This window comes from Arabidopsis lyrata (assembly GCF_000004255.2).
Source record: "Arabidopsis lyrata subsp. lyrata unplaced genomic scaffold ARALYscaffold_8, whole genome shotgun sequence".
NCBI classification, from domain to species: domain Eukaryota; kingdom Viridiplantae; phylum Streptophyta; class Magnoliopsida; order Brassicales; family Brassicaceae; genus Arabidopsis; species Arabidopsis lyrata.
The window spans coordinates 20,394,169-20,417,066 of NW_003302548.1; the positions used below are offsets into that span (position 1 = coordinate 20,394,169).

A 22,898-nucleotide genomic window follows, 5' to 3' on the forward strand; every position below is an offset into this window, starting at 1 on the left:
ATGTCATTGTCCAACAACGAAAAATTTATTAAAAAATCTCATTCTCTATCCATATATCTAAACAAGTATACATGTTTACTTATATATAGACATAGGAATGCGTGTGTTACATGTATAAAACATGAAAGAACATCTTCAGGGTGAAGATTAAGCAGTGATTAGGTTCCTTGCAACTTCCTGTGAGTCGAACTTCCGGCATAAATCCAGGCTCCTGTTCAAATTATATAATCAATGGTGTCTGATATCTATTATGGCCTGTTCTTTTTGAACTATGGGAGCTTTGAATAGATTGTAGTAAGGATTGCTTTTTAGTTACCTGTTAATATCTGTCCTGCAAGAGCTCTGATTTCCATATTCGATGCGGATTGCTTCACCGAGTTTTCCTTTGCTTGATCTCTGTCAAGAAAAGGAAGATGTAAAAAAGGACATTTCCATGGATTTTTAGTACAAAAAACTGTATTACCTTTGGGTCTAGAGGGGAAGTTTTAGATTCATACACTTGGCAATTTATCTTTCTGCTGTGATTTTCTTTGACTATCCTAGTTTTTGAGGAATCAATGGGCATTAGTCTGCAAAAAATGTGGTGTGTGAGAACGTTTTAGGAAAATATGATTCAAATGAAGTTTCAAAGCAATTGCACTAACGTTCTGGAGTTAGTAGCATCATTTTCTTGTATGACATCGGTTTTAGCCTGCAATGTGAGACATATCATTTAACTAAATGTAATCATGGAGGCGAAGAATCGAAAAAGAGAACAATGAGATTTGAGACTTGCATTTGAAGAGCGTTCCTTTGCTCTCAGTGATGTTCTTAGACGAAATGCCTGATGCAGAAATTCTGTTAACGGATGAGGAACGATATTAACACTTTTGAGTAGTAGCTGTTGGAAGATACATTATACCTGAAGATCTTTGGACCGTGGTGTATTACTTTTGGGCAAAGATGTTGAAGAAGGTTCCAGAGCAATCTGCAGGGAGTCCAAAACATAAGCTTCAGAATGTGGTAATGAAGAAACTTAGAGTGAAAACAAAAAAGATAATAAGTACATTTTTGTTCCTAATGTGTCTTTTAGAACTTGATGTCGCAATCTGCTCGGTCTCTGAGTTAACCTTAGACCTGAAACTCTCAAGAGAAAACATGTTATAAGAAAGCCATCAAACAAACATTTTTAACACAGAGAGTCATTTACCTGTGCCTTTCAGATCTTTCTGCAGTTCTAAGATTCGGTTCCTTTGGAACAGTGAGTTTGGTTCTTCTGCTAACAGGAGCCACCTTAAAGAAAAATACAAAGGCTCAGTGAACCTAGCAGTAAAAGATATCTAGAATTAGCAAATAAAAAATCCATAAGAGAACACACCTTAGCTTCCATTTTTTGCCTATTGGTGTCTTGGTTTTGTAATTTAGAGACTAAGATCGGTGATACGTTTTCACCAAACTTGGCTAAAGACCTCTGACATCTGAAACATGAAAACCACTTATTGAAGCCAGCGAGAATGAAAACGAAAAAGCAAATTCACATAGTAAATGGTTTGTGCATCAGTTTACCTTGTCAGAAGTTGAACAGAGTAAATGTCTAACGGTTTGTTCTGCCTTGCAAGCAAAGAAGCCGTAGGTCTTGTCAAAGTAGAGTTACTTGGTTTGGTTTTAGATTTCGATTTTGTATTGGACACATCTTTAACGGTTTGGTTGTAATATATGAACCCTGACAACAACAACAACAAATAAAACTAAGCTCTCAAAACTGCATTGAAGCATCATTATCTTTGCCTAACCAGTAAAAAATGATATGCAGAAACCAAGATTTCAGAATCATTACCGTTGAATTTATCTTTGCCATTCAGACCGGTATCGGTATCCAAGGAGGATTCGATGATCTCCACAGGCTTAGAGTCTGATATGGTATTTGTAATTTGCTTAAACGGCTCAAATTTCCAATTGAATTTTGGGCTAAAAGCTGAGATAATTAGCACAAAGCCATATAAATATTCAACAGAAAATCTATAGTAAACAGAATCGTTGAAATTGAGTGTGTTCTTATCTTACGTGAAGGAGGATAGTTTCCAGAGGATTGAAACCAGGTTTCGATTTCTTCAGTCTCGGAATCAAGCTCTGGTCTAGAGAAATCATAAAACCTCGGTGCATCGAATTCGAAATCAATATCGAATTCGAAATCATCTCCAGAAAAACTTATTGATGATGATGATTCCGGAACCATAATCGATCCTCGATAATTCCGATCTTAGACGACGGAATCGAGTAGGAGCGTTTCGCATCAATCGAATCGTGAATGTCCCCTCTCCTTCTCTCCCTCCTCCTCCTCGAATGGGAGAATCTCTGGAAACTTTCTCCAGAAAATTAGAGCGAAGGAGAGAGAGAGAGAAAAATGGCGATGAGAAGAGAGCTCTAATTTTTCCTGTGGAGAAGAAGAGAAGAGAGAGAGAGAGAAGGTAACGGCCCTAAAATTCAGTTGGCGCGGGATGTATAACAACAATAACAGCTCATATTGTTTAGTATTCTCAATTTGCTTCTTTACTTTTCGAAAATCACAAAATAAACCTCCGTTTTATTTTCAGACCACAACACCAAATTTCTTCATCCATTTGTGTTTGTTTATTTGTTTACGATAAATTTGGCCTGTATATCTTCCTATTGTTAAACGTAAAAAGGACAACGAAAATCTATGTATCATGAAGCAAAAAAAAGCTAAAATCTAAAAAGTTATTTTTAGGGGAGAAAAGAGAGATTACAAAAGATTAGGGGGAAGAAAACAAATATAGGAAAGAAGCGTTCTTGACTTCTTTCTCTGCCTGTAATTTTTTTTTTTTTTTTTTTACTTTAACGACTTACCTGTAATTTCTTTCTTGACTAGATAATTTTTTTTTGTTTCCTAAATTCTATCCGAATTTTTTTTCAAGGAAAAACCAACGGCTGTGTCCTTCAATCCAGGTAAAGAGTCTCGTCCTTTTTCCAGGAAAATTCAGAAGAAATTAAAGTTTCAGCAATTAAAATGATTATCATTTAAAAAAAAAAAACAGAGTTCATGTGTTTTCTAAAAATTGAAACTTTCAGAATTTGCTGTCGTTTGAGAAAATGAAAAGAAATAACCTATTGAGGAGAAGAAAAAGACCATTTTTATAGGCTTGAATAAGATAACGAATGTGGAGGAATTTTGAATGTATTTGCAGAGTTTGGAGATAAATAATGTCCAACTCTCAAATCGAATCAACTTGTGCATCTCTTCTACAACAACTTGAGGTTTGTGATGATTGCTTCAACTCCAAGAAAATGCTCTTTGTTTCATACAAAACTATTTTTGTTTTGATGTGGATTCTGTTTCTGATGCAGATTATATGGAACGAGGTTGGAGAAACTGAAACAGAAAGGGAGAAGGTTTTGATTGAAATCGAAGAAGAATGCAGAGAAGTCTACAATCGAAAAATCGAAAAGTTTAAAGAAGAGAGGATTCGGATAAAACAAGAGATTGCTGATTCAGAAGCAAGAGTTATTGATATATGTTCTGTAATGGACGAGCCACCAATTCTTGGAAGACAACATCAATCTGATCAACAAAATGGGAGAAGCTTGAAAGATGAGTTAGTAAAGATTCTTCAGAAACTTGAGGAAATGGAAAAAAGAAAATCAGAGAGGAAGAAACAGTTTATTCAAGTAATTGAAGATATAAGATGTGTAAGAGATGAGATTAATGGAGAATCTTATCAGAGTACTTGTTCATCTGATTTTTCGGTTGATGAATCCGATTTATCTCTTAGAAAGCTTGAAGAGTTACATAGAGAGCTTTACACACTTCAAGAACAGAAGGTTTTTTCCAAACTTTACCAATTATCTTATAAAATATGATTTCATTTCTTGATCAAAAGGTTAACTAATGTACTCTATTGTTTATTTTGGCTCAGAGAAACCGGGTGAAACAGATTCAAGATCATCTAAAAACTCTCGAATCGCTTTGTTCGGTTCTCGGTTTGAATTTTCGAGAAACTGTCACCACGATTCACCCAAGTTTAGTAGAATCTGAAGGGTCAAGAAGTATAAGTAATGAAACACTTGACAAGTTAGCTTTATCAATAAAGAACTGGCATGAGATAAAGATACAGAGAATGCAAGAAGTGAGTTAAATTTTTACTATCTTTAAAGCTCTGCTATTTGTTTCTTATATCTAAGCTCTTTTATGGATTACAGCTCCAAGATCTCGTGACAACGATGCTTGAGTTTTGGAATTTAATGGATACACCAGCAGAAGAACAACAAAAGTTCATGGATGTTTCATGTAATATAGCGGCTACTGTTTCTGAAATAACCAAACCAAATAGTCTTTCTATAGATTTGCTAGAAGAGGTACCTTCACAACAACTTAACATCAAATCTTATGTAAGCTTTCTGAGACTTTTTTTGCTGATAGATTGCTTTAATGTTTAAAAGGTTAAAGCTGAGCTGTGTCGGTTGGAGGAGTTGAAGTGGAGCAAAATGAAAGAACTTGTTCTAAAGAAAAGGTCAGAGCTTGAAGAGATATGCAGAAGAACACACATAGTGCTTGAAGAAGAAGAAGATATTGCGGTTGAGAATGTAATCAAAGCCATTGAATCGGGAGATGTGAACCCTGAAAATATACTAGAACAGATCGAATATCGAGCTGGGAAAGTGAAAGAGGAAGCTCTAAGCAGAAAAGAGATTCTTGAAAAAGCTGAGAAATGGTTGAATGCTTGTGAGGAAGAGAACTGGCTTGAAGAGTATAATCAGGTTTGTCTTTTTTCTTGTTCATTAAATATTCAGTTCTTACATTTTGTGATGACTTATGATTTTTGTATAGGATGAAAACCGATACAACGCTGGAAAAGGATCTCATTTAATCCTCAAACGCGCAGAGAAAGCTCGTGCACTTGTTAATAAACTTCCAGGTTTCTTATAAATGACCCAACACATTGTTATTTTGGTGAATGCTTATCTTACTAAAAAACTTTTTCACTCTTTTTAGCTATGGTTGAAGCATTAGCTTCCAAGATTACAATATGGGAATCAGAGAAAGAATCTGAGTTTCTCTTTGATGGTGTATGATCTTGTCTTCTTCTCTCAAACAAAACCCCCTCTTCTTCTCTTTTCTCTTTTATATACTTCATTTGATCTTTTAATCTGATTTTCTTCATTCAGAATCGTTTACTTTCAATGCTCGAGGAGTATTCTGAACTCAGAGAAGAGAAAGAACAAGAACGCCGCAGAAAGAGGGTATTTTTAACCTGAAAATGATCTTTTAATAAATCAAATGTTATATTATTCCAAGAATCACCAAGAACAAGGCTTGTTGGATGTTGGTGTTTACAGGATCTGAAGAAACTTCAGGGTCAAGTGATATCAGAGCAAGACAAAGGAAATGTTACGAAGCCTCAAAGCGCGAAAAAGGGTCTTAAAGTGTCAACTAACAAGAGATTTGTCTCATCACCTCATACTCCTCGAGCTGATTCGCCTCAGTCAGCAAAATCGAATCAATATTTTACTCCTCTATCACGCCATAGCTGAAAAAGATTGAGCAACGATTTCAAAAACAGTCTTTTAAATAGATCAAACTGGTAATAGTTTCTATCTTACACACACAGATTCTGTACAAGTATAGTTCTTATACAATGGCGTTTATGTGAGTATGCAGCCATAGAGACAAGAGATCAGAGAGAAACAACATTCTCATAGAACCTGCTATTCAAAGAGAAGGTCTCAAAACTGATGATTGGATCCAAGTGTGTATTATACACTGATTTGTGTTGAGGAAAGATTAGTTTGACTTTGACCGACCAATGTACTTGCTGAAAAAAACCAATGACAATTTTTTCCTAACATCTTTTTAAAGTTTGTTCTCTTCATGATCTGTAAATACTTTTAGTTGATTTTGTAATTAACATCATCTAGAAACTTTGACGCATAGTTAATCTTATTACAATTATTATTATTACATGAGATATAAATCTAAATCTTAAGCTTATTTAGAAATTTAATTGGTCTTAGTATTGGTATTCAAAGCAATTATCTTTGGTCAACCTTACTTCAAAAGTGATTAACTGGAAAAAGACAAAGGAGATTGTCAGAAGTTTGGTATTCTTTATTTATTTTCCTTTTCTTTTTGAAATTTCACTTTATTTTTCTTCGTATTTCCGTTTTATTTAATTAGAAATATTAAATTTCCAAGACGGACGTGGATCTTTCCCTAAACCGAAATCAATACTTTGATTTTTGTAATTATTATATCGATTTTCAACTAATTAAATCCTTAATATTCGTATTAAATAATACAACTGTCTACATGATATTTTTATTATATATTATCATTTCTTTTCCTGAAATTTTCCATTTTATTTATTTAGAGGTTCCTTTTTTCTTTGCAAAAACCCTAAAATTCATTCGTCTAAGAGAGAAAATTTATCTTCTTTTTCTTGTGAAATTTTTAGGGATATTGCATGTAATTTTTGGGATTTTTAAGGTTTAATCTCCATTGAAAAAGCTCTGGCATTTCTCTGCTACAGTGTTGGGTTTCAGCTGCAGAATTGTTGAAGAAAAAGTAAATCTAAAACTCAAATCTCTCTGTCCTTGATCCTTTTGAGCTATTTCATATCTCTTTGTCTTTTTATTGTTCTTACTTAGTACAAGAAGAAAAATAAGAAACCTTTGCTTCTTATTCATCTGAAAAAGCTCAATTTTTTTTTTTTTTGTTTTTTTTTTTGTGTGTGTGGTAATCAGAGTTTGGTGAATTTCAGGAGCAGAGTTTTTTTTGCAATTTTGGGAAATTTGTGGGTAATAAGAAAATGGAGGAGAAGGGTGGAATAAGTCCAAGTGGGGTCGTCACAGTTAAGGAAGATGAAGCTTTGGTTCCAAGAACAGAGTTTCAACAAAACCCTAGCTTTCTCCAATTCGTGAGTCCCACGACGGTAGTGTCTCCTCTGCCTCTTCCACCAGCTCCGTCTCCGGCTCCGGTACCAGCCACCGTGACTCCTGACTCAGCCGCAGCATCGACCGGATCAGATCCGACGAAGAAGAAGAGAGGAAGACCGAGGAAGTACGCACCAGATGGAAGCCTGAACCCTAGGTTTTCGAGACCAACTCTGTCTCCAACTCCAATCTCATCTTCGATTCCATTGTCTGGAGATTATCAATGGAAACGAGGCAAAGCTCAGCAGCAGCATCAGCCTCTTGAATTCGTCAAGAAATCTCACAAATTTGAGTATGGAAGTCCAGGTAATTAAAAGTTGAAATCTTTGTGTTTGAACTGTTTGCATTGGTTTCAGTGAGACAAGATCTGATCTGGGTTTTGGGTTTTCTTGTTGAGTGATTTTATGTTGTGTGGATTTTGAGATGTTGGGAAGTGGGACCAACATAACTGGATTTTGCTGGGTACACTTTTGTCTGAAGAAGCTATTACAATCAGACCAGTTAGAGACAGAGAAAGGGAATCTGATGATGCTGACCAAACAAAAACAGAAATAAAAAGAAGATTTTTTCTTTTAAAAAAAAAACAAAGACAGGATAATCTTTGTCTCTTCCTTTTTATCTTAGAAGATAAGTGTGTTTAGTTGTGCTAAAAGTTGGTTAGCAGATCTTACGATTTCTCATTATCTGGTTAAATCTGTTATAATTACTGTGTAAATAAAAAGAGATTCAGATGTTCTTGCAAGTTAGTTGGTCTTTGTTTTGAATCATTGAGTAAGTTGCTTGAGGATTAGGATTAATTAATTAGCTGATTAGTCTAATGCAAATTCTGTTTTACTATCTCTTGCAGCTCCTACTCCTCCTCCTCCTGGGCTCTCATGTTACGTGGGTGCAAATTTTACAACCCATCAATTTACTGTCAATGCCGGTGAGGTAATAAATTGCCCACAGAGACAGAGGATTCTTTTGTTTTCTTTCTTCAACGCCGTAACTGAAGCTTTGATATTGGATTTTGTTTGTCTTTGATTGAGAATTGCTTTTTATTTTTGGATCAGGATGTAACAATGAAGGTTATGCCGTATTCGCAACAAGGATCTCGAGCTATCTGCATTCTTTCTGCAACTGGTTCGATCTCTAATGTCACTCTTGGTCAGCCTACCAATGCAGGTGGCACTCTTACATATGAGGTAACAAAACATTGAATCAAATTTAGTTAATACCTCGCTTCGAAATATTTCGCGAGTAAAACTGTTTTGTCTTTTTGTTTTCTAAGGGTCGATTTGAGATACTATCGCTATCTGGTTCCTTTATGCCTACTGAGAATGGAGGAACAAAAGGTCGGACTGGTGGGATGAGCATTTCTTTAGCTGGACCAAATGGCAAAATCTTCGGTGGTGGCCTTGCCGGTATGCTTATAGCAGCCGGTCCTGTTCAGGTGACACAATTTGATTTCATAATGAAACATATTTACAGATTCAGAGTATAGAAAACTCGGATTTTCGCAGAAATTTCCTTAAGTCTTATAATTTGTGACAGGTGGTAATGGGAAGTTTCATTGTGATGCATCAAGCAGAACAAAATCAGAAGAAGAAACCGCGAGTTATGGAAGCTTTTGCTCCACCACCGCAACAACCACCACAACTGCAACAACAACAACCTCCTACTTTCACCATAACCACTGTGAATTCAACTTCTCCAGCGACCGTAGAGGAGCCGAAACAACAACCCTACGGTGGTGGTATAGTGAGACCGATGGCTCAAATGTCTTCTTCTTTCCAAAACGAGAATTCAACTATGAACAATTTCACACCGCCCTATCACGGATACGGGAATATGAACACGGGCACTAACAAAGACGAACATGAAGACGACGATGGTGGTGAAGATGATGATTCGGGCGATACTAGGAGCCAATCTCTTAGTGGTTGAGCAATTCTCGGATTAAAGTCAGAAAGTTTTCTTGTGTAGAAAGGAAGGGAGCTTAAAGGATTCAGCTTTTCTTTGGTTTTTTAGAGGTTTGTCTTAGTTGTGTGAGGGTTTTCTTCTTTTGAGTGTTTTTTCTAATTTCTAGCAGTTTTTTTCTTTCTCTGTGATCGGTTTAGATTTAATTATGTCGAATTCATAGACTAAACGATGTTCTTATTGTTGAGGTCATTGGGATTAAAATTTAGTAAGACTATTGTTATATGCTTCACATTCGTGCAAAGTTACCCCATTCATAAGATTCGTTACAAACAAAAGTTTATGAATTTTTTGATACAAAATCTTACCTGATTCTTTATTTGTTACAAAAGTCCATTTCTTTCGAATTGCTATAATTCTCTACGTTATTAAATCATTCATAAGTTTAACATTTGCTTCAGCAAAACACCAAGTTTCAGTGGATTCAGGGTTTAAATTGTAACAAATAAAAAGTCAATAAACAAAGGAAGTGGAGCATAAACATAACGAAAACTACTATTAGGTGACATTTATAACAAATAAGGAAATAAAGGGGGCTAAATAATAAATAAAAACTCTTGGCTAATTCTCAAAACCCTTCCCTTTCCTTTATCGCAGTCGCTACTGGCCTCCGTTGGTCTTCATCGTGACTCTCTTCACGCCATTTATTCCGATTAATCGGAGACTTTCGACTTCTCATCTTCGTAGGATACTAACAATCGCTCTATCGTATCCATCAGGTGATAAAAATTCGAACTTTTTGTCTGCGTTTTTAGTTGCTTATTGGGTAGTTACTAGATCTTCTCTTTATTTACAGAATCAGTAGCAATGTATAACCTTAGTAGGATCATTTCTCGTCTCTCCTCGGTTTCGCTTAACCCTAGCACGAGAGCGTCTGGGTTTCTGACTGAGAACGCTTCCGCTTCATCGAAATTCTTACTATCTGCTACGAATCGAGCATTTTCTGCAAAATCAGGATCTGATGGAGTTGGAGGCGATGATAATGGTTGGGATATTGCAACAGGAGGATCATTTGGTGGTACAGGATCTGATGATCTTGATTGGGATAATAAATCTATGTGGTCGACTGGTTTAACTAAGGAGCATTTTGATGGTGTCTCCGTCGGTCGTCAGAAGAACGCGGCGAATCCTTCTTCTGATAACACCGCTTCTGATTCGGGTGATGTGATGAGCAAGTTGGGTCCAAAGGAAGTTGCTTTGGTTAATGAAATGAACGAGTATGATGATATGCTTAAAGAGATTGAGCAAGATAATAGGCAAGGCAGGGCTTTTGTTGATGGCATTAAACAGAGAATGATGGAGATCAGTGTGTTGTTGAAGCAAGTGAAAGAGCCTGGAGCTAGAGGGTCTTATCTTAAGGACTCTGAGAAGACTGAGATGTATAGATTGCACAAAGAGAACCCTGAGGTGTATACGGTTGAGAGGCTTGCTAAGGATTATAGGATTATGAGGCAGCGTGTTCACGCCATTCTTTTTCTTAAAGAAGATGAAGAAGAAGAGGAGAGGAAGCTTGGTCGTCCCTTGGATGATTCTGTTGAGCGTTTGCTTGATGAGTACCCTGAGTAAGTTACTTTACATTGGAAACTATTATTTCTGTTCATACCTTGGTATAATGCTACTTCAGTTTTACATGAATTGAGATGGAGTAACTGTGTGTGCTCACTTTTATTTAGTCTTCTCTATGGCCAAAATAGTTTTTTTAAGTTTTGCCATTTTTTCCATATCTTAAGATTATTAAGGTAGTTAGTGTTGCCAGTAGCATTGTTAGTGAGCGATCATGATACAAACTTGGATAGGTTGCGGAATATGTGGCTTCGTCTTCCTTAAACCCTTATCTAGTATTAATATATCATGCAGGTTCTTCATTTCGCATGACCGGGAATTTCATGTGGCCTCACTTAATTACAAACCCGACTTCAAGGTCATGCCAGAAGGATGGGATGGTACAATCAAAGATATGGATGAAGTCCATTATGAGATCTCAAAGAAAGAGGATGACATGCTTTATGAAGAATTTGTCCGAAAGTTTGAGTTCAACAAAATGAAAGTAAGGCCCTTCTTTTGCCCACTTGGGTATGCATTGACTTAGTAAACCAATACTACATTTTGTCTATTGTGACATTTTCACATCCATATGTTAATTATCAAGTGACCTGCTTGCAACTTTAGAATGAAAACTTGAGACTAGATGCAAGTTTGGCACCCTCTACTCTAAATTTGGTAGTTTGTAAGATCAACCTTGGAAGGCATAGCTAAAATTTCTCGGGGAACTGCCTTAGAAAGATTGAAAGTAATAATGGTATTGCTACTTGCCTGGGTTTGTTTACAAGGTTATTTGTTTGATAGATCCACGCCATTTGATTGATATATAACATCAGCTTTCCTGCTTGAGTTCTTGCTGAGTTGTTAGACGTTCTTTGGTCATTTCTCCTCGGTGATAACAAACGTTTCTTTACCTTTTGCTCTCTAAACCAGTGGAGGGGAGAAGTGAAGTGCCACAAGTACAGTAGGAGGCGTTCATCAGATGGATGGAAAATCACGGTTGAGAAATTGGGTGCTAAGGGCAAACGTGGAGCCGGAGGTGGCTGGAAGTTTATGAGTCTTCCAGATGGATCAAGCCGACCACTCAACGATGTGGAGAAGATCTATGTTAAGCGTGAAACCCCGCTTCGTCGCCGTAAGATCCTTCCCTGATTTCATAAGAACCAGACTCCATCAATGGTTATATCAGGATGGGAGTGTTCTTGTTTGATTCTATTTTGCTTTTGTTTGATGTTAAGTTGAATAGTATAAGATGGGTAGCGTTTGTTTTTCGTTTAGCTCTCTCTAACTTTATCAGTGAGGTTCAAATAATCTTAAGACCCATTATTGTTTGAATAGAATCATGGTCTTGTATTATAAGAATTCTCTATTATGTTTAAGGTTCCTTAATCATTTGAGAAGAAGTCAAACATGATTTAGAGAAGCTTTATATATTTGTTGTGGTACGTTTAGCAAAGCTAAAATAAAATTATGGTTGTCTTTGTCTAGGAAGCATGGTATCGACGGAGATGATGCGTTACTCGCCCGGGAACCAGAAGCGGAGGTCGAAGCGGAAACAGAAGCGGAAGGAGAGGCGCGTTGAATGTCTGAAAGCTGGCAAGCAAACGTGATTACCAAAATGAGGTGTTTGGAAGCTTGGAAACGTTGGTGGTGTGGATCGGAAGCGTCGACGGTGGCTATATCACATTAACGGGCTTACAATTTTATAATTTGGGTTGATAACTTGTTTTGTGACCCAACTTACCTTTGCACCATTAGCATTTAATGTTTGGTATTTTAGGTAATTTCATATTTATTAATATATTCAAAGAAACATATAAAATAAAAAGATAAATCAGCACCCATGACATTTAAAAAAAAAAAAAAACACACTAATAAAAGATGATGTCTCCTGGAATGGTCGAAGCAGAATCTGTAGCCACTCACTGTTCTTTATCGCTGTCTCCTCCTCAAGACCTCAACATTATCCCAATCCCACGTTCTCTTTATTTTTTAGTATGGATTTTATTTTTCATCAACCATGAAATCATTGAATAGATCCATTCTTTTATCCCAATCTTTGAATTATTTACATGATTACATCCCATTTACAATATTCAAGATTTAGTTTTAATACATGTATACGATCCGGTGATTTGATCTTGGTCGAAAAAAACAATCTTTTAAGACTTTTCTGAAGTATGTCGCGACGATAAAGACTATTGAGGATTCATGTCGACGTCTACGGTTTCAAAATGTCTTATAATGTATGTGTAGTAGTGCATGCATCGAATTCCAATTATACCTACACGTACGTATTTAAAAGTTTTGTGCTATTTAAATTTGTATACCTAGGTTAGGTATTATTATACGATCTTAACATTTCTAAGCCCTAAGGTATTTTGAACGTCGGACCAGAAATATATATGAAATCGGATGTCTTAATTAGAAGTTCTCTAAATATTTATTATGCTATTTTCTTATGTTTTTTATGGCAAACTATTTATAATTTTCTTTCTTATCTATTTGTTCGTAATCTACAATCTCAAATCAACCAATAGGAACAGTTTCGAGTTGCACTTGGACCACAATATCTCACACTAAATGAAAACTTGAACCACATCAAAATCTTTTCGGAGCTTTGGACCAGTTCCGTCTGCCCAATTTAACCTTTCATTACCCTTATCTTGATAGGGTACTATAAAGCAATAATAATGACAGATGCATGAAACTAGTTCAAGTGGAAAAAGCATCGTGCACTGATATATCTTCATCAATTGCAAGAACATGTCTCAATAAACCCAAAACCATTCAAACATTTTTTTCTGAATCATATCTATCAGCATGGGACACTGTGGCTCTTTGTGCCTTTGGATTCAACGCATCCTTCTTGATCTTTTTGTAACTGCATCTCATTAGTAGCAATCACCACCTATTCGAAATAATATCGATATATATTTATGTATAAGATGTCGATTTAAAAGTATTTAGTATAAATCGATTAATGTTCTCTACAATAAGATTAACGGGTTATATTTATATATAGTCGGACGCTTGCCAAAACCCATATTATATATCCGTTACTAAATCCAAAGAGAGTGGATATGTTTCACCATAAGCTTAACATTAATTTTCTAGTCTTGGTTTCCACAATGATTAATGCATAATTAGATTAAGTGTATATGAAGCTTCATGGAAACCCGTACGAGAGAGGACGGTCACTAGATTGTACAATCAAGAACGTAATATATTTATTTATCCATTAATCTAAACCGTATACGTTCTATGGCTGATTAGTTTTATGAAATCGAGAATCTAATCTTGTAAGAAAAACTGTAGGCTTGTTGTCAGAACAAACATGGACCCATGTTCTCTATGTCCCTAAGATGTGTACCAATCTCAATTCACTTCTTTTGTTGCACTATTCAAAAAAACTTTTATTTTATATTTTTAATCTCATTGAGATCTCCATTGCCCCTGCTGCACTAGACATTACAGCTCATTTTTTCCTTCTAATTCAATTAATCTCTCCTTTTCTACTAATTAGTTTAAACTAATCATATTTGGCTAATTAGCGTTGAAACTATCTATCATATCAACATGTAAATAGTTTTTGTGTGTATGCATGTATGCATGTTCCGACATCTATATTAATGACTAACTTTTAAGCATTGATTTTCTTAAAGAGTTTTCATTTTGTATCTATGATTGTATTACACAATATATATTTACCATTGTTTAGCATGTAAACATGTGGTTAAAAATTACCTTTAACTTTCATTGCCATACACTAAATGCAAAAAAAAAAAAAAAAAATGAATCATTAGAACCATTACATATTTACATGTTATTGCCCTTTCCTACTCGTATATTTTGCCAATATAAATATTTTATAGCATTTCTGATTAAGAATTGTGATGCACATTTCAAAATTAATTATTAAATGCCACTATGAAGAACCCTTGAACATAGTCTAATTCAATTTTAAGATCATAAGGAACATTAACAGTGACAATAGCTAAGGTCTCTCGACAATGAGACAATCCACTTTTTAAATACAAGATATATACCGTAATGTATACATATGTAGGATACTATTACAACTTGACCAAATTTATTCAATTTCTCCTCCTCTTTATATCAATAAGAAACTATTCATGATACTGGACCAGCCTGTGTGAATCTTGTCCCATCCACAAATCTCCCATTATATAAATAAAGAACCTTCACCCCTAAAACCAAAATCAACATTAACAACTTCATAACTTCCTAAGCAAGAGATTGAGAGAAAATCGATTTTCTTTCTAAGACTCTCAAATTATCTAAAAAGAAAAATGGCTTTTTGGTCTGCTGAGAATGCTACAAAAGCCTATCTTAGTACATTGAAAACGGTAAGAGTTTTTTATTCTTAATTAAAACCAAAAAATTTACCGGTTTTGTTTCAAACTACTATAAAAGATTAGTTAATATTGTTTGCCTAGTTTATTTCTTGAATTAATGTCACATTTTAACATATCTCTCTGTATGCATTTTCAGGATCAAAGGACAAAAGAACCAAACGTGGCCGAATTCATATCAGCCCTAGCGGCCGGCAATAGCGCCAGAAAAATTGCTGTGGCTTGCGCCGGAGCAGCAAACGCGGACATACTCGTTGCCCTAATCTCAGCAGCCAACCAAACTCGCGGTCAAGTTGTATGCGTTTTACGCGGCATTGAAGAACTAATCATATCCAAGAAAATGTTGGAACCATCAGAGATTCATCAGATACAATTCGTTGTCGGAGAATCTAACGACGACATTCTAATCAATGATCATTTCGGAGAAGCAGATTTCGTTCTCGTGGATTGTAACCTCGAGAACCACCAAGAGATCGTTAGAAAGATCCTTAATCATCACGCAGAAAACGCTAGAACCGGTGGTGGAAGCGGTATGGCGGTTGTGGTGGGTTATAACGCGTTTTCGAGAGGGTCGTGGAGGTTTAGCGATGGTAGGAAAACGCAGTTTTTGCCTATAGGAGAAGGGTTGCTTGTGACGAGGGTCAACGACAATCAGAAGATGACGTTGAAAAATCACCATCGTGAGCAAGTGAGGAAGAGTCGTTGGGTGGTGAAGGTTGATAAGTGCACTGGAGAGGAACATGTGTTTAGGGTTAGGGTTCCAAGAGGAGAAGCCATTATTGAGGCTTAAGTTTAAATCTCTTATATTATCGGGTACTTTAGAGCAAAGATCACCTCTGTGATGGTTCAGACGAGTGAAAGTAGTAAGAATTAAGATTAATTAGTTATTTGTATTAGTAATTATAAGAGTTTTGATTGGTATTGGAGTGTTTTGTGTGGTGAGAGAAGAGTGAAGAAAGTCTATATGTTTTTCCAAGTAAATGACTTTTTTTTTTGTAAGTGTAAATATGAAAAGATGTGTTTTGTTTTAAATTTCGTTCTGATTTTGGATATTTTTTTTTTTTGTGTGTCTTTTCTTGAGCATATGTGCACGCATTGTTGTTCTTCAGATTTTGGATGTTTAGCAAATAAAATATATAAAAATGCACATGCATGAGAAGATGGCATCTGAAACTAATATATAATGAAACATTAAAGTAATCGTATGTATTTAGCTGTCTTATACAGATTCTCAAAATAGATGTAGACGTATAATATTGAGTTGTTGAGCTAATTTTTTGTTGACCCTATTAATTAAAAACCGACTAAGGGAAAAAAAAATTAATTAAAAACCGACAAGCACGTCACACAGATATATTATTATTTACTTCAAGACATGTATTCGTTTGCCTTAAAAAAATCTTTTTATTTGTTATCACCGTTACGTTTAATATAAAACCAAAAAGAATATAGTGAAATCTGTAAAGACGAAATATATATAAAGGTAATTCTTATTAATGAAGATGACCTATATATAATTCGTATGTGATTTTGTTTTTTCGCTTAATCATTGGTTTGAGTGTCTGATTTTGTTTTACCTTTGAGCATATAGATTTGATTCAATGAAAAATGGAACGACCAAAAGTCGACACTCAAAACATTGAATCAAATCTATATGCTCAAAGGTAAAACAAAATCTTCCACAGTACTATATATATATAATCTTCTACAGTACTTATATATAGATATAGGATCCAAATTCTCATCGACCTAAACTTATAAGTCATGAATTCAACTAGGCTTGTACACATAGCTGGGAGGCACCAAACTAACTACTTCTTCGAAGTAGACAAATCGTAATGAATGTATTTTATTTATATCAACCGACATACATGTACGTTAAGAATTATGTTATACAATAAAAATAGATAACAATTTGAATAGAAGAGTCGTTGTTGACAATGATCCGTTCATTAATACATGCATTGTCACAATTTTCATATGTCCCATAACCTTCCCCTATCCCCATGACCACCCCATCTCTTCCTTATCCATCATCTCCCACACCTCATCACTCTCAAAGACCACGACATTTTTCACTCATATATATACATAACAAAATTTATTCGAAACAACATTAATCAACAACCAAACATAACTTCAATGAAAAAAAAAACATGCAGTCAAAAAACAAATATGCAAAATAAACCTTTATAACCAAAAAAAAATCAAGGGAAATGGACCATCAGAGAGATTTATCTCAATAGCATAATGGGCTTATGGTTTATATGGGCTTATTTACCGAAGCCCATTATATCCAAAGCCTTGTAATGTTCTTCATCAGTAAACAGAACAAACGATTCTCTGAGAAAACCCTAAGAAAAACCCTGCCAGAGAAAATCTCAGTTTTGAACGAACAATTGTTTCTTTGTGATCGGAAAACATGGTGGTTGGTCTAAGAGATTTCACACTCAGAACCGGAGATGGCTCCGGAAAACCGGTACTAGACGAAGCTAACGGCGAGGAACTTATGCACGTTCAGACTTCCGTCGCCGTCGCTCTCGGAAACCTTCCCGTTGAGTCTCCCGGAACTCTCTACATCACTTCCAGGTACCAAAATTCACTCAAAAGCTACTCCTTCTCGATTGGGATAAATGTCATAGCTTAATTTGGTGTTTGATTTCAGGAAATTAATTTGGCTGAGCGATGTAGACATGGCTAAAGGTTATGCAGTTGATTTCTTATCGATATCACTTCACGCTGTTTCTAGAGATCCTGAGGCTTATTCATCTCCTTGTATCTATACTCAGGTATTGAACTCTTGAAATTTTCTAGGTTTTGTTAGACTTACTATCTAAAAATGGGAATTATGTTGGTCTTGTTGATTTTGATTAGTTCTTAGACACACACGAACTTATGTGTTTGATGATTTTTTCAATTGCTTGTGAGAGGTGTGATTAAGTCTTCTCTGTTCTCATTTTGCTAAGTTTGTGGTTTCTATTTTGAAGATTGAGATTGAAGAAGATGAGGATGATGAGTCTGATACTGAATCATCTACTGAAGTTTTGGACTTATCAAAGATCAGAGAGATGAGGCTTGTTCCTTCTGACCCTTCCCAGTGTGAGTTTTTATTTAGCAATCTTATTTGAATCTTTTGTTTCACTGTATAAGAGTCTCAGATATCCTTTTGTCTTGTCTTATGAAAAAGTGGAGACGCTATTTGATGTATTCTGCGAGTGTGCTGAGCTGAATCCTGAACCAGTTGAAGGTAAACATATTATCACAAGTTTACTACAATTACTAATTGCAATTTTTGGTTCCCTAGCCATTTACATTTTTGGTGTCATTGCATATTTCAGAAGAAGAAGAAGACCGTGGGCATAATTGGGTGTTTAGTGCTGATCAGATGGATGTTCGTGGAGGAGGTAGTGTTTTCATACGACGAGACCGAATTCAAGAGTGGGTTAATGTATTCATTTTGAATGTTGTGAAAGAAATGTGATGGTTTTCTGTGTTTTGTTGACCAGCAGATGAAGATGCAGAATGGCAAATATCTCAGAGTCCGACAAGTGTAATTGGTCATTCCAATGGAGGTGAAGCTCTTGCTCAGCCTATGCTTGAGGTAATATTAACATCTGCTTTCGATAATTTTTTTTGGTCTAAAAACGCTGGTTTCATCGACTTTTGTATCCTCCTCTGCAGCTCCAAATCAATGATCAGAGGTTTGAGGATGCTGAAGAGATGGTTCATGAAAGTGAGACCAAAGATCACTAGACTGTTCACAATTGTACTCAGAAAACCTTGTTGTGTCTTATTTTAACGATCAAAGAGTTGTATTATGCTAAACTATAAAATTATTATGTTATTAATACTTTGCTTTTCAAATTATGTCTATTCTATAGTTTTAGTTTTAATCTTTAACGTAATACATCTCTCAAATTGAAGTCAGGAGAAGTAATACCGATTGCAAGTTGGCTACTTCATGAAGTTATATCATCAAGTAGGTCGAAGGGTCTTAATTGAGAATAGAGACCGCCATTATAATATAAATCTTCAAAATCTATTAAATTAAGAAAACACAAGAACTTGAATTTCACTACAACAAAACATTTGTTTATCCAACTCAAAAGGAGTGTAGTTACGAACGGAGGAAAAGAAGATTGTTTCTTAAAGAGACTTTGAAAAGCCACACAAGTAGGGGTTGATCTACGAGTCGGCAATGGTAACCTCAACTTCAACACCAGGTTCAATGGTGATGGAAGTGATCTGCTTGACCACATCAGGAGAACTGAAGAGATCAATCACTCGCTTGTGTACCCGAAGTTCAAATCTGTCCCATGTGTTGGTTCCTGTTACAACACCAACAGTTGAAAGAGTCTCAGCCAATGTGAAGACACATGCATAGACAGAGTATAAAACAGATGAGATAATCATAATCATACCTTCACCACAAGGGGCTTTTCGGGTAGTGATCTTAAGAACCTTGGTGGGCATTCTCACTGGTCCCTTGACTCTGAGTCTCTTGTCCTTGGCTCCACGGACCAAATCAGTGCACACTACATATCATTTTCAGGAACAGAACAAAAACAATGATTCAGCATTTGACCCAAATCATCAAATCAAAATCTCTACTTTGAATCCATTAAGTAACAACCTAAAATGAAAATGGTTCAGAAACAATACATTGGAACATCTCTCAGATAGTGAAATACACTAAACTCTCAAATTTCTCTAAGTGTAACCTAAAACTAGTGAAACACTAAATTCTCTAGGACTGAGAGAGCTGTTCAAAAAGATTAGGAAAAGAACAAACCTTTCTCGAGGTTCTTGACATTCTTGGAAGAGAGAGTAATCCTGATCTTGTGAATCTGCTCGAGTGGCTCTTCCAAACCCGCCTTTCCTGGTTTCATTGGTTGATACGACGTCATATTTTTCAGCTTCTTCTGTAAAATCACAAACGCATCAACCAATCCATCACATAAACTTAAAAAATTACCAAAATTTCAGATGAACATGAAAAATGAACAACTTGGGTAAGTGAAGAGAACCTGAGAGAGACGAACGAAGCTTGACGGCGGATTGCTTTTTGCTGCAAGGAAGGAAGGAATCGAATGTTTTAACCTAAGAGACGACGTTTTATGTAATATGAAAACCCTAATTTATATGGACTTGTTGGGCCCAATATATAGCCCAATAACTACAGCGATATTTGCTCTGTTTTTGACTTCTGATTTTGGATTCTTTCTGTTCATTTAGTTGCTATTTGTGGATTTTTTAGGAGATTATGGTGGTGATATCAGATGTTTTGATAGACAAAAAATAAAATGTTGTCCTGTCGATGCAGAATGCTAATTTTAATTTAAGCAAGACAAAAACATTCACTGCAGAGATTAAGATGATCAAATACTTAAACTCAGGCTATCAACTTCGTTAACCTTCACTCTTTCCATAAGCAAATTGTAATTCCTTTTCCTTATCCACAAGGCATCTTTCAAATTCGAATTATCAGCTATCGCAATCCCGACAGAGTCTGAGGTTGTCGTTGCTTGCTTATCTTGTGAATTAGTGGAAGATTCTATCTGGTGTGAGAAAGTTAAGCCTTTCATCCTAACGAGGATCATTTTCTTGTTAGCGATCAGCCTTTCATCCTATTATCCTAACGAGGATCATCTTCTTGTTGTACCATAAGTTCGAACGATTATTAATGTTTTGGGAAAATCGAATTTTGTAGGCAAAAACAGGAAAGACAAATTTTTATACACCGAAACAAGTTAGCAACAAGATCATGGTTGTATGATCAAACTGACATAAAAACCTAAACCCTTTTTATTCTCATCCGAGGAATGAATAAAGAGACAATGGTGATGAACTGCATACACATTTTCTTTATAAGTAGTGTCATATACTTTAGGTGTACAAAAGTCTAGCTTTTTTTATAAGTTTACAATAATTATGCGAAAACTCAATTTAAAACTCAAATGTATTCACTGTTGAATTATTCAATTTTATGTGACATACAAATAAAACCTGATATTTTGGCATCAATTTCTTTAAAATGGCATTCACATGTGAAAATCTTTTTCTATCAAGTCTTTAGGTATCAAAGAGGATCTTAAATTGAGAGTAGAGAACGTAATTATGGTCTCATCTTGATAGATAGATGTAAATAAAATCTCATCAACTAAGAAAACACAAGAACTATGGTTGTGCTACAAGAAAACATTGGTTTGTCAAACAAAGGAAAGAAAATTGGTTGGTTCTTGCAGAGAATTCCAAGGAAGGAAACAAAAAGTTGAGATCTAAGAATCGGCGATGGTGACCTCGACCTCGACACCAGGTTCAATGGTGATGGATGTGATTTGCTTGACCACATCAGGAGAGCTGAAGAGATCAATCACTCGCTTGTGTACCCTAAGCTCGAATCTGTCCCATGTATTAGTTCCTGTTACAAAACAATAGAGTCTCAGGCAATGTGAAGAATCCAAACATCAGAGCAATCACACGCAGGGAATAAGACCAAAATCAGTAGTCGTTTAACTCTTGTCTCCAGTAGAGTCACACTAATGAAAGTTGATAAAAAGAGTCTTTTGTTCCAGAAGTTGAAGTAATTAAAGGAATGGTTCCAAAACCATAAATCCAAAACCTAAGCTATAGTGATTCTCAAGGCAAAATAAAAGATGAGATAACCAAAATTATACCTTCACCACAAGGAGCTTTTCGGGTGGTGATCTTAAGAACCTTGGTGGGCATTCTCACTGGACCCTTGACTCTAAGTCTCTTGTCCTTGGCTCCACGAACCAAGTCAGTGCACACTACATATCATTTGCAGCAAATGAACAAAAACAATGATTCAGCATCATTTGAATCAAATCATCAAATCAAAATCTACCCTTTGAATCCACTAAGTAACAACCTAAATGCAAATGGTTCAGAAACAATAATTTGGAAGATTGTGAAACACGAAAGCCTCAAAATTCTCTAGTGGTAACCTAAAACTAGTGAAACACGAAATTCTCTAAGACTTAGAGAGTTGTTCAAAAAGATTAGGAAAAGAAGTAAAACCTTTCTCGAGGTTCTTGACATTCTTGGAGGATAGAGTAATCCTGATCTTATGAATCTGCTCGAGTGGCTCTTCCAAACCAGCCTTTCCTGGTTTCATTGGTTGTTGATACGTCGTCATATTTTTCAGCTTCTTCTGAAAATTCACAAACACGCCAACCGATTACATAAACATAAGATTACCAAAACTTCACGTAAACATGAAAAATGAATAATTTGGGTAAGTGAAGAGAACCTGAGAGAGACGAACGAAGCTCCTCTTCGACGGCGGCGGATGGCTTTAATGGATCAGAGTTTTCGTTTTGACCTAAAATATAAAAGAGAGACGTCGAAGAAAAAAAACCTAAAATACTATGGGCTTTTTTAGCCCAATAACTTAAGGGAATAAAGAGAATCCTCAATAATTGCCCAATATGACATGAGCTTCTGTATTTTTTTGGCCCAATTAATTGGACAAGTATCCATCCTTCATAAAAAAAAAAAAAAGTTATTTTTTTATAAAGCATGAATGTTTTTTATTTAATTCTTTGAAAATCTATAAACAATAAACGTGTTATTATTAAAAACAAATTTTATTTTTGTAGGATTTTCATAAAAAAATATCTTGGTACCGTGTTATTTAGTCAACCCATAGAAAACATCATGAACGGCTAATTTTAAATCAAACAAAAAAGATTGGGTTCTTTCTTTGTTGTTTCTAGAAAATGGGGAAGACATGCATTTGTTGGAAGCACGTAGTTCTATATGGACACTCTCCACATGAATATTCTTTAAGAACTATACAAATCAATTCATAAAATATCACCTTTAGTCAAGTGGTTAAGTCCATTTGACTCCGCCTTTCCCACCGGAGTTCGACTCCACTAAATCGCGTTACCCCGCGTAGTAGGGATTGGCTATGGATCGGGCTTTGTCGATCCAAAGATGTCAAAAAAAAAAAATAAAAAAAAATATCATTATTCGTTAATTATATATCTCTTGTAAGAAAAATTAACTAAACAACAAAATAAGTCACAAATTATGTAACTTGACCACTATGGAAATAAGAATACAAAT

General features: G+C 35.5%; 8 protein-coding genes across 14 annotated transcripts; 5 read left to right on the forward strand and 3 right to left on the reverse strand.

Annotated features, from left to right (window-relative positions):
* Window positions 1–6: 6 nt before the first annotated feature.
* LOC9300854 lies at window positions 7–2,546 on the reverse strand. 2 transcript variants are annotated; one of them, XM_021015881.1, is made up of 12 exons: window positions 2,044–2,543; window positions 1,817–1,954; window positions 1,546–1,702; window positions 1,358–1,457; window positions 1,190–1,272; window positions 1,047–1,116; window positions 902–967; window positions 776–823; window positions 645–691; window positions 464–569; window positions 317–396; window positions 7–211 (listed from the first exon to the last, which is right to left on the reverse strand). In XM_021015881.1, the coding sequence occupies exons 1-12, from the start codon at window positions 2,213–2,215 to the stop codon at window positions 148–150; spliced, it is 1,131 nt and encodes a 376-aa protein (XP_020871540.1). In that variant the 5' UTR covers window positions 2,216–2,543; the 3' UTR covers window positions 7–147. The 2 variants fall into 2 exon arrangements, with proteins under 2 accessions (XP_020871540.1, XP_020871541.1); XM_021015882.1 differs by having other exon boundaries at window positions 166–238; window positions 2,044–2,546.
* A 91-nt stretch (window positions 2,547–2,637) lies between these two features.
* Window positions 2,638–5,928, forward strand: LOC9302554 (65-kDa microtubule-associated protein 9). Of its 2 annotated transcripts, XR_002331782.1 has the most exons (10): window positions 2,638–3,255; window positions 3,346–3,819; window positions 3,915–4,124; window positions 4,198–4,353; window positions 4,438–4,755; window positions 4,826–4,913; window positions 4,991–5,064; window positions 5,164–5,238; window positions 5,335–5,579; window positions 5,657–5,928. XR_002331782.1 is itself a non-coding variant. In XM_002864732.2 (9 exons), the coding sequence occupies exons 1-9, from the start codon at window positions 3,202–3,204 to the stop codon at window positions 5,527–5,529; spliced, it is 1,644 nt and encodes a 547-aa protein (XP_002864778.1). In that variant the 5' UTR covers window positions 2,638–3,201; the 3' UTR covers window positions 5,530–5,928. The 2 variants fall into 2 exon arrangements, 1 of the variants encoding a protein (XP_002864778.1); XM_002864732.2 differs by having other exon boundaries at window positions 5,335–5,928.
* Window positions 5,929–6,305: 377 nt separating this feature from the next.
* Window positions 6,306–9,118, forward strand: LOC9300855 (AT-hook motif nuclear-localized protein 6). Of its 2 annotated transcripts, none has more exons than XM_021035514.1 (6): window positions 6,306–6,559; window positions 6,739–7,233; window positions 7,775–7,857; window positions 7,980–8,111; window positions 8,198–8,359; window positions 8,461–9,118. In XM_021035514.1, the coding sequence occupies exons 2-6, from the start codon at window positions 6,804–6,806 to the stop codon at window positions 8,851–8,853; spliced, it is 1,200 nt and encodes a 399-aa protein (XP_020891173.1). In that variant the 5' UTR covers window positions 6,306–6,559; window positions 6,739–6,803; the 3' UTR covers window positions 8,854–9,118. The 2 variants fall into 2 exon arrangements, with proteins under 2 accessions (XP_020891173.1, XP_020891165.1); XM_021035506.1 differs by having other exon boundaries at window positions 6,371–6,559; window positions 6,756–7,233.
* Window positions 9,119–9,405: 287 nt separating this feature from the next.
* Window positions 9,406–12,237, forward strand: LOC110230989. Of its 2 annotated transcripts, none has more exons than XM_021035495.1 (5): window positions 9,406–9,605; window positions 9,689–10,448; window positions 10,744–10,933; window positions 11,362–11,563; window positions 11,917–12,237. In XM_021035495.1, the coding sequence occupies exons 2-5, from the start codon at window positions 9,694–9,696 to the stop codon at window positions 12,036–12,038; spliced, it is 1,269 nt and encodes a 422-aa protein (XP_020891154.1). In that variant the 5' UTR covers window positions 9,406–9,605; window positions 9,689–9,693; the 3' UTR covers window positions 12,039–12,237. The 2 variants fall into 2 exon arrangements, with proteins under 2 accessions (XP_020891154.1, XP_020891149.1); XM_021035490.1 differs by having other exon boundaries at window positions 9,409–9,605; window positions 9,683–10,448.
* A 2,204-nt stretch (window positions 12,238–14,441) lies between these two features.
* LOC9300856 lies at window positions 14,442–15,836 on the forward strand. Its single transcript, XM_002864735.2, has 2 exons — window positions 14,442–14,798; window positions 14,944–15,836. The coding sequence occupies exons 1-2, from the start codon at window positions 14,742–14,744 to the stop codon at window positions 15,592–15,594; spliced, it is 708 nt and encodes a 235-aa protein (XP_002864781.1). The 5' UTR covers window positions 14,442–14,741; the 3' UTR covers window positions 15,595–15,836.
* Window positions 15,837–16,956: 1,120 nt separating this feature from the next.
* On the forward strand, window positions 16,957–18,671 carry LOC9300857 (chloride conductance regulatory protein ICln). 2 transcript variants are annotated; one of them, XM_021030573.1, is made up of 7 exons: window positions 16,957–17,393; window positions 17,470–17,593; window positions 17,792–17,903; window positions 17,992–18,051; window positions 18,143–18,208; window positions 18,311–18,405; window positions 18,486–18,671. In XM_021030573.1, exons 1-7 carry the CDS (start codon window positions 17,227–17,229, stop codon window positions 18,555–18,557), a joined length of 696 nt encoding a protein of 231 aa, XP_020886232.1. In that variant the 5' UTR covers window positions 16,957–17,226; the 3' UTR covers window positions 18,558–18,671. The 2 variants fall into 2 exon arrangements, with proteins under 2 accessions (XP_020886232.1, XP_020886237.1); XM_021030578.1 differs by having other exon boundaries at window positions 16,959–17,393; window positions 18,314–18,405.
* Window positions 18,672–18,821: 150 nt separating this feature from the next.
* Window positions 18,822–22,096, reverse strand: LOC9300858 (40S ribosomal protein S20-1). Of its 2 annotated transcripts, none has more exons than XM_021030592.1 (4): window positions 22,078–22,096; window positions 19,597–19,726; window positions 19,226–19,339; window positions 18,822–19,132 (listed from the first exon to the last, which is right to left on the reverse strand). In XM_021030592.1, the coding sequence occupies exons 2-4, from the start codon at window positions 19,709–19,711 to the stop codon at window positions 18,990–18,992; spliced, it is 372 nt and encodes a 123-aa protein (XP_020886251.1). In that variant the 5' UTR covers window positions 19,712–19,726; window positions 22,078–22,096; the 3' UTR covers window positions 18,822–18,989. The 2 variants fall into 2 exon arrangements, with proteins under 2 accessions (XP_020886251.1, XP_020886247.1); XM_021030588.1 differs by lacking the exon at window positions 22,078–22,096 and adding an exon at window positions 19,832–19,939.
* LOC9302555 (40S ribosomal protein S20-1) lies at window positions 20,882–22,096 on the reverse strand. The gene is made up of 4 exons (XM_002866437.2): window positions 22,078–22,096; window positions 21,846–21,980; window positions 21,482–21,595; window positions 20,882–21,225 (listed from the first exon to the last, which is right to left on the reverse strand). Exons 2-4 carry the CDS (start codon window positions 21,961–21,963, stop codon window positions 21,083–21,085), a joined length of 375 nt encoding a protein of 124 aa, XP_002866483.1. The 5' UTR covers window positions 21,964–21,980; window positions 22,078–22,096; the 3' UTR covers window positions 20,882–21,082.
* Window positions 22,097–22,898: the final 802 nt, after the last annotated feature.

Coding starts and splice junctions, on each gene's coding strand:
- LOC110230989 (XM_021035495.1), top strand. CDS start 9,694: ATGTATAACCTTAGTAGGATCATTTCTCGTCTCTCCTCGGTTTCGCTT. Junction 10,449..10,743: donor TTGCTTGATGAGTACCCTGA/GTAAGTTACTTT, acceptor TATATCATGCAG/GTTCTTCATTTCGCATGACC. Junction 10,934..11,361: donor TTGAGTTCAACAAAATGAAA/GTAAGGCCCTTC, acceptor TCTCTAAACCAG/TGGAGGGGAGAAGTGAAGTG.
- LOC9302555 (XM_002866437.2), bottom strand. CDS start 21,963: ATGACGACGTATCAACAACCAATGAAACCAGGAAAGGCTGGTTTGGAA. Junction 21,596..21,845: donor TGTCAAGAACCTCGAGAAAG/GTTTTACTTCTT, acceptor AATGATATGTAG/TGTGCACTGACTTGGTTCGT. Junction 21,226..21,481: donor AAAAGCTCCTTGTGGTGAAG/GTATAATTTTGG, acceptor GTTTTGTAACAG/GAACTAATACATGGGACAGA.
- LOC9300858 (XM_021030592.1), bottom strand. CDS start 19,711: ATGACGTCGTATCAACCAATGAAACCAGGAAAGGCGGGTTTGGAAGAG. Junction 19,340..19,596: donor TGTCAAGAACCTCGAGAAAG/GTTTGTTCTTTT, acceptor AATGATATGTAG/TGTGCACTGATTTGGTCCGT. Junction 19,133..19,225: donor AAAAGCCCCTTGTGGTGAAG/GTATGATTATGA, acceptor GTGTTGTAACAG/GAACCAACACATGGGACAGA.
- LOC9300857 (XM_021030573.1), top strand. CDS start 17,227: ATGGTGGTTGGTCTAAGAGATTTCACACTCAGAACCGGAGATGGCTCC. Junction 18,052..18,142: donor GAATCCTGAACCAGTTGAAG/GTAAACATATTA, acceptor TGCATATTTCAG/AAGAAGAAGAAGACCGTGGG. Junction 18,209..18,310: donor GATGGATGTTCGTGGAGGAG/GTAGTGTTTTCA, acceptor TTTGTTGACCAG/CAGATGAAGATGCAGAATGG.
- LOC9300856 (XM_002864735.2), top strand. CDS start 14,742: ATGGCTTTTTGGTCTGCTGAGAATGCTACAAAAGCCTATCTTAGTACA. Junction 14,799..14,943: donor ATCTTAGTACATTGAAAACG/GTAAGAGTTTTT, acceptor ATGCATTTTCAG/GATCAAAGGACAAAAGAACC.
- LOC9300854 (XM_021015881.1), bottom strand. CDS start 2,215: ATGGTTCCGGAATCATCATCATCAATAAGTTTTTCTGGAGATGATTTC. Junction 1,273..1,357: donor GGCAAAAAATGGAAGCTAAG/GTGTGTTCTCTT, acceptor TTTTTCTTTAAG/GTGGCTCCTGTTAGCAGAAG. Junction 968..1,046: donor GACACATTAGGAACAAAAAT/GTACTTATTATC, acceptor GACTCCCTGCAG/ATTGCTCTGGAACCTTCTTC.
- LOC9300855 (XM_021035514.1), top strand. CDS start 6,804: ATGGAGGAGAAGGGTGGAATAAGTCCAAGTGGGGTCGTCACAGTTAAG. Junction 7,858..7,979: donor TTACTGTCAATGCCGGTGAG/GTAATAAATTGC, acceptor TTTTTGGATCAG/GATGTAACAATGAAGGTTAT. Junction 8,360..8,460: donor TAGCAGCCGGTCCTGTTCAG/GTGACACAATTT, acceptor AATTTGTGACAG/GTGGTAATGGGAAGTTTCAT.
- LOC9302554 (XM_002864732.2), top strand. CDS start 3,202: ATGTCCAACTCTCAAATCGAATCAACTTGTGCATCTCTTCTACAACAA. Junction 3,820..3,914: donor ACACACTTCAAGAACAGAAG/GTTTTTTCCAAA, acceptor ATTTTGGCTCAG/AGAAACCGGGTGAAACAGAT. Junction 5,065..5,163: donor CTGAGTTTCTCTTTGATGGT/GTATGATCTTGT, acceptor TTCTTCATTCAG/AATCGTTTACTTTCAATGCT.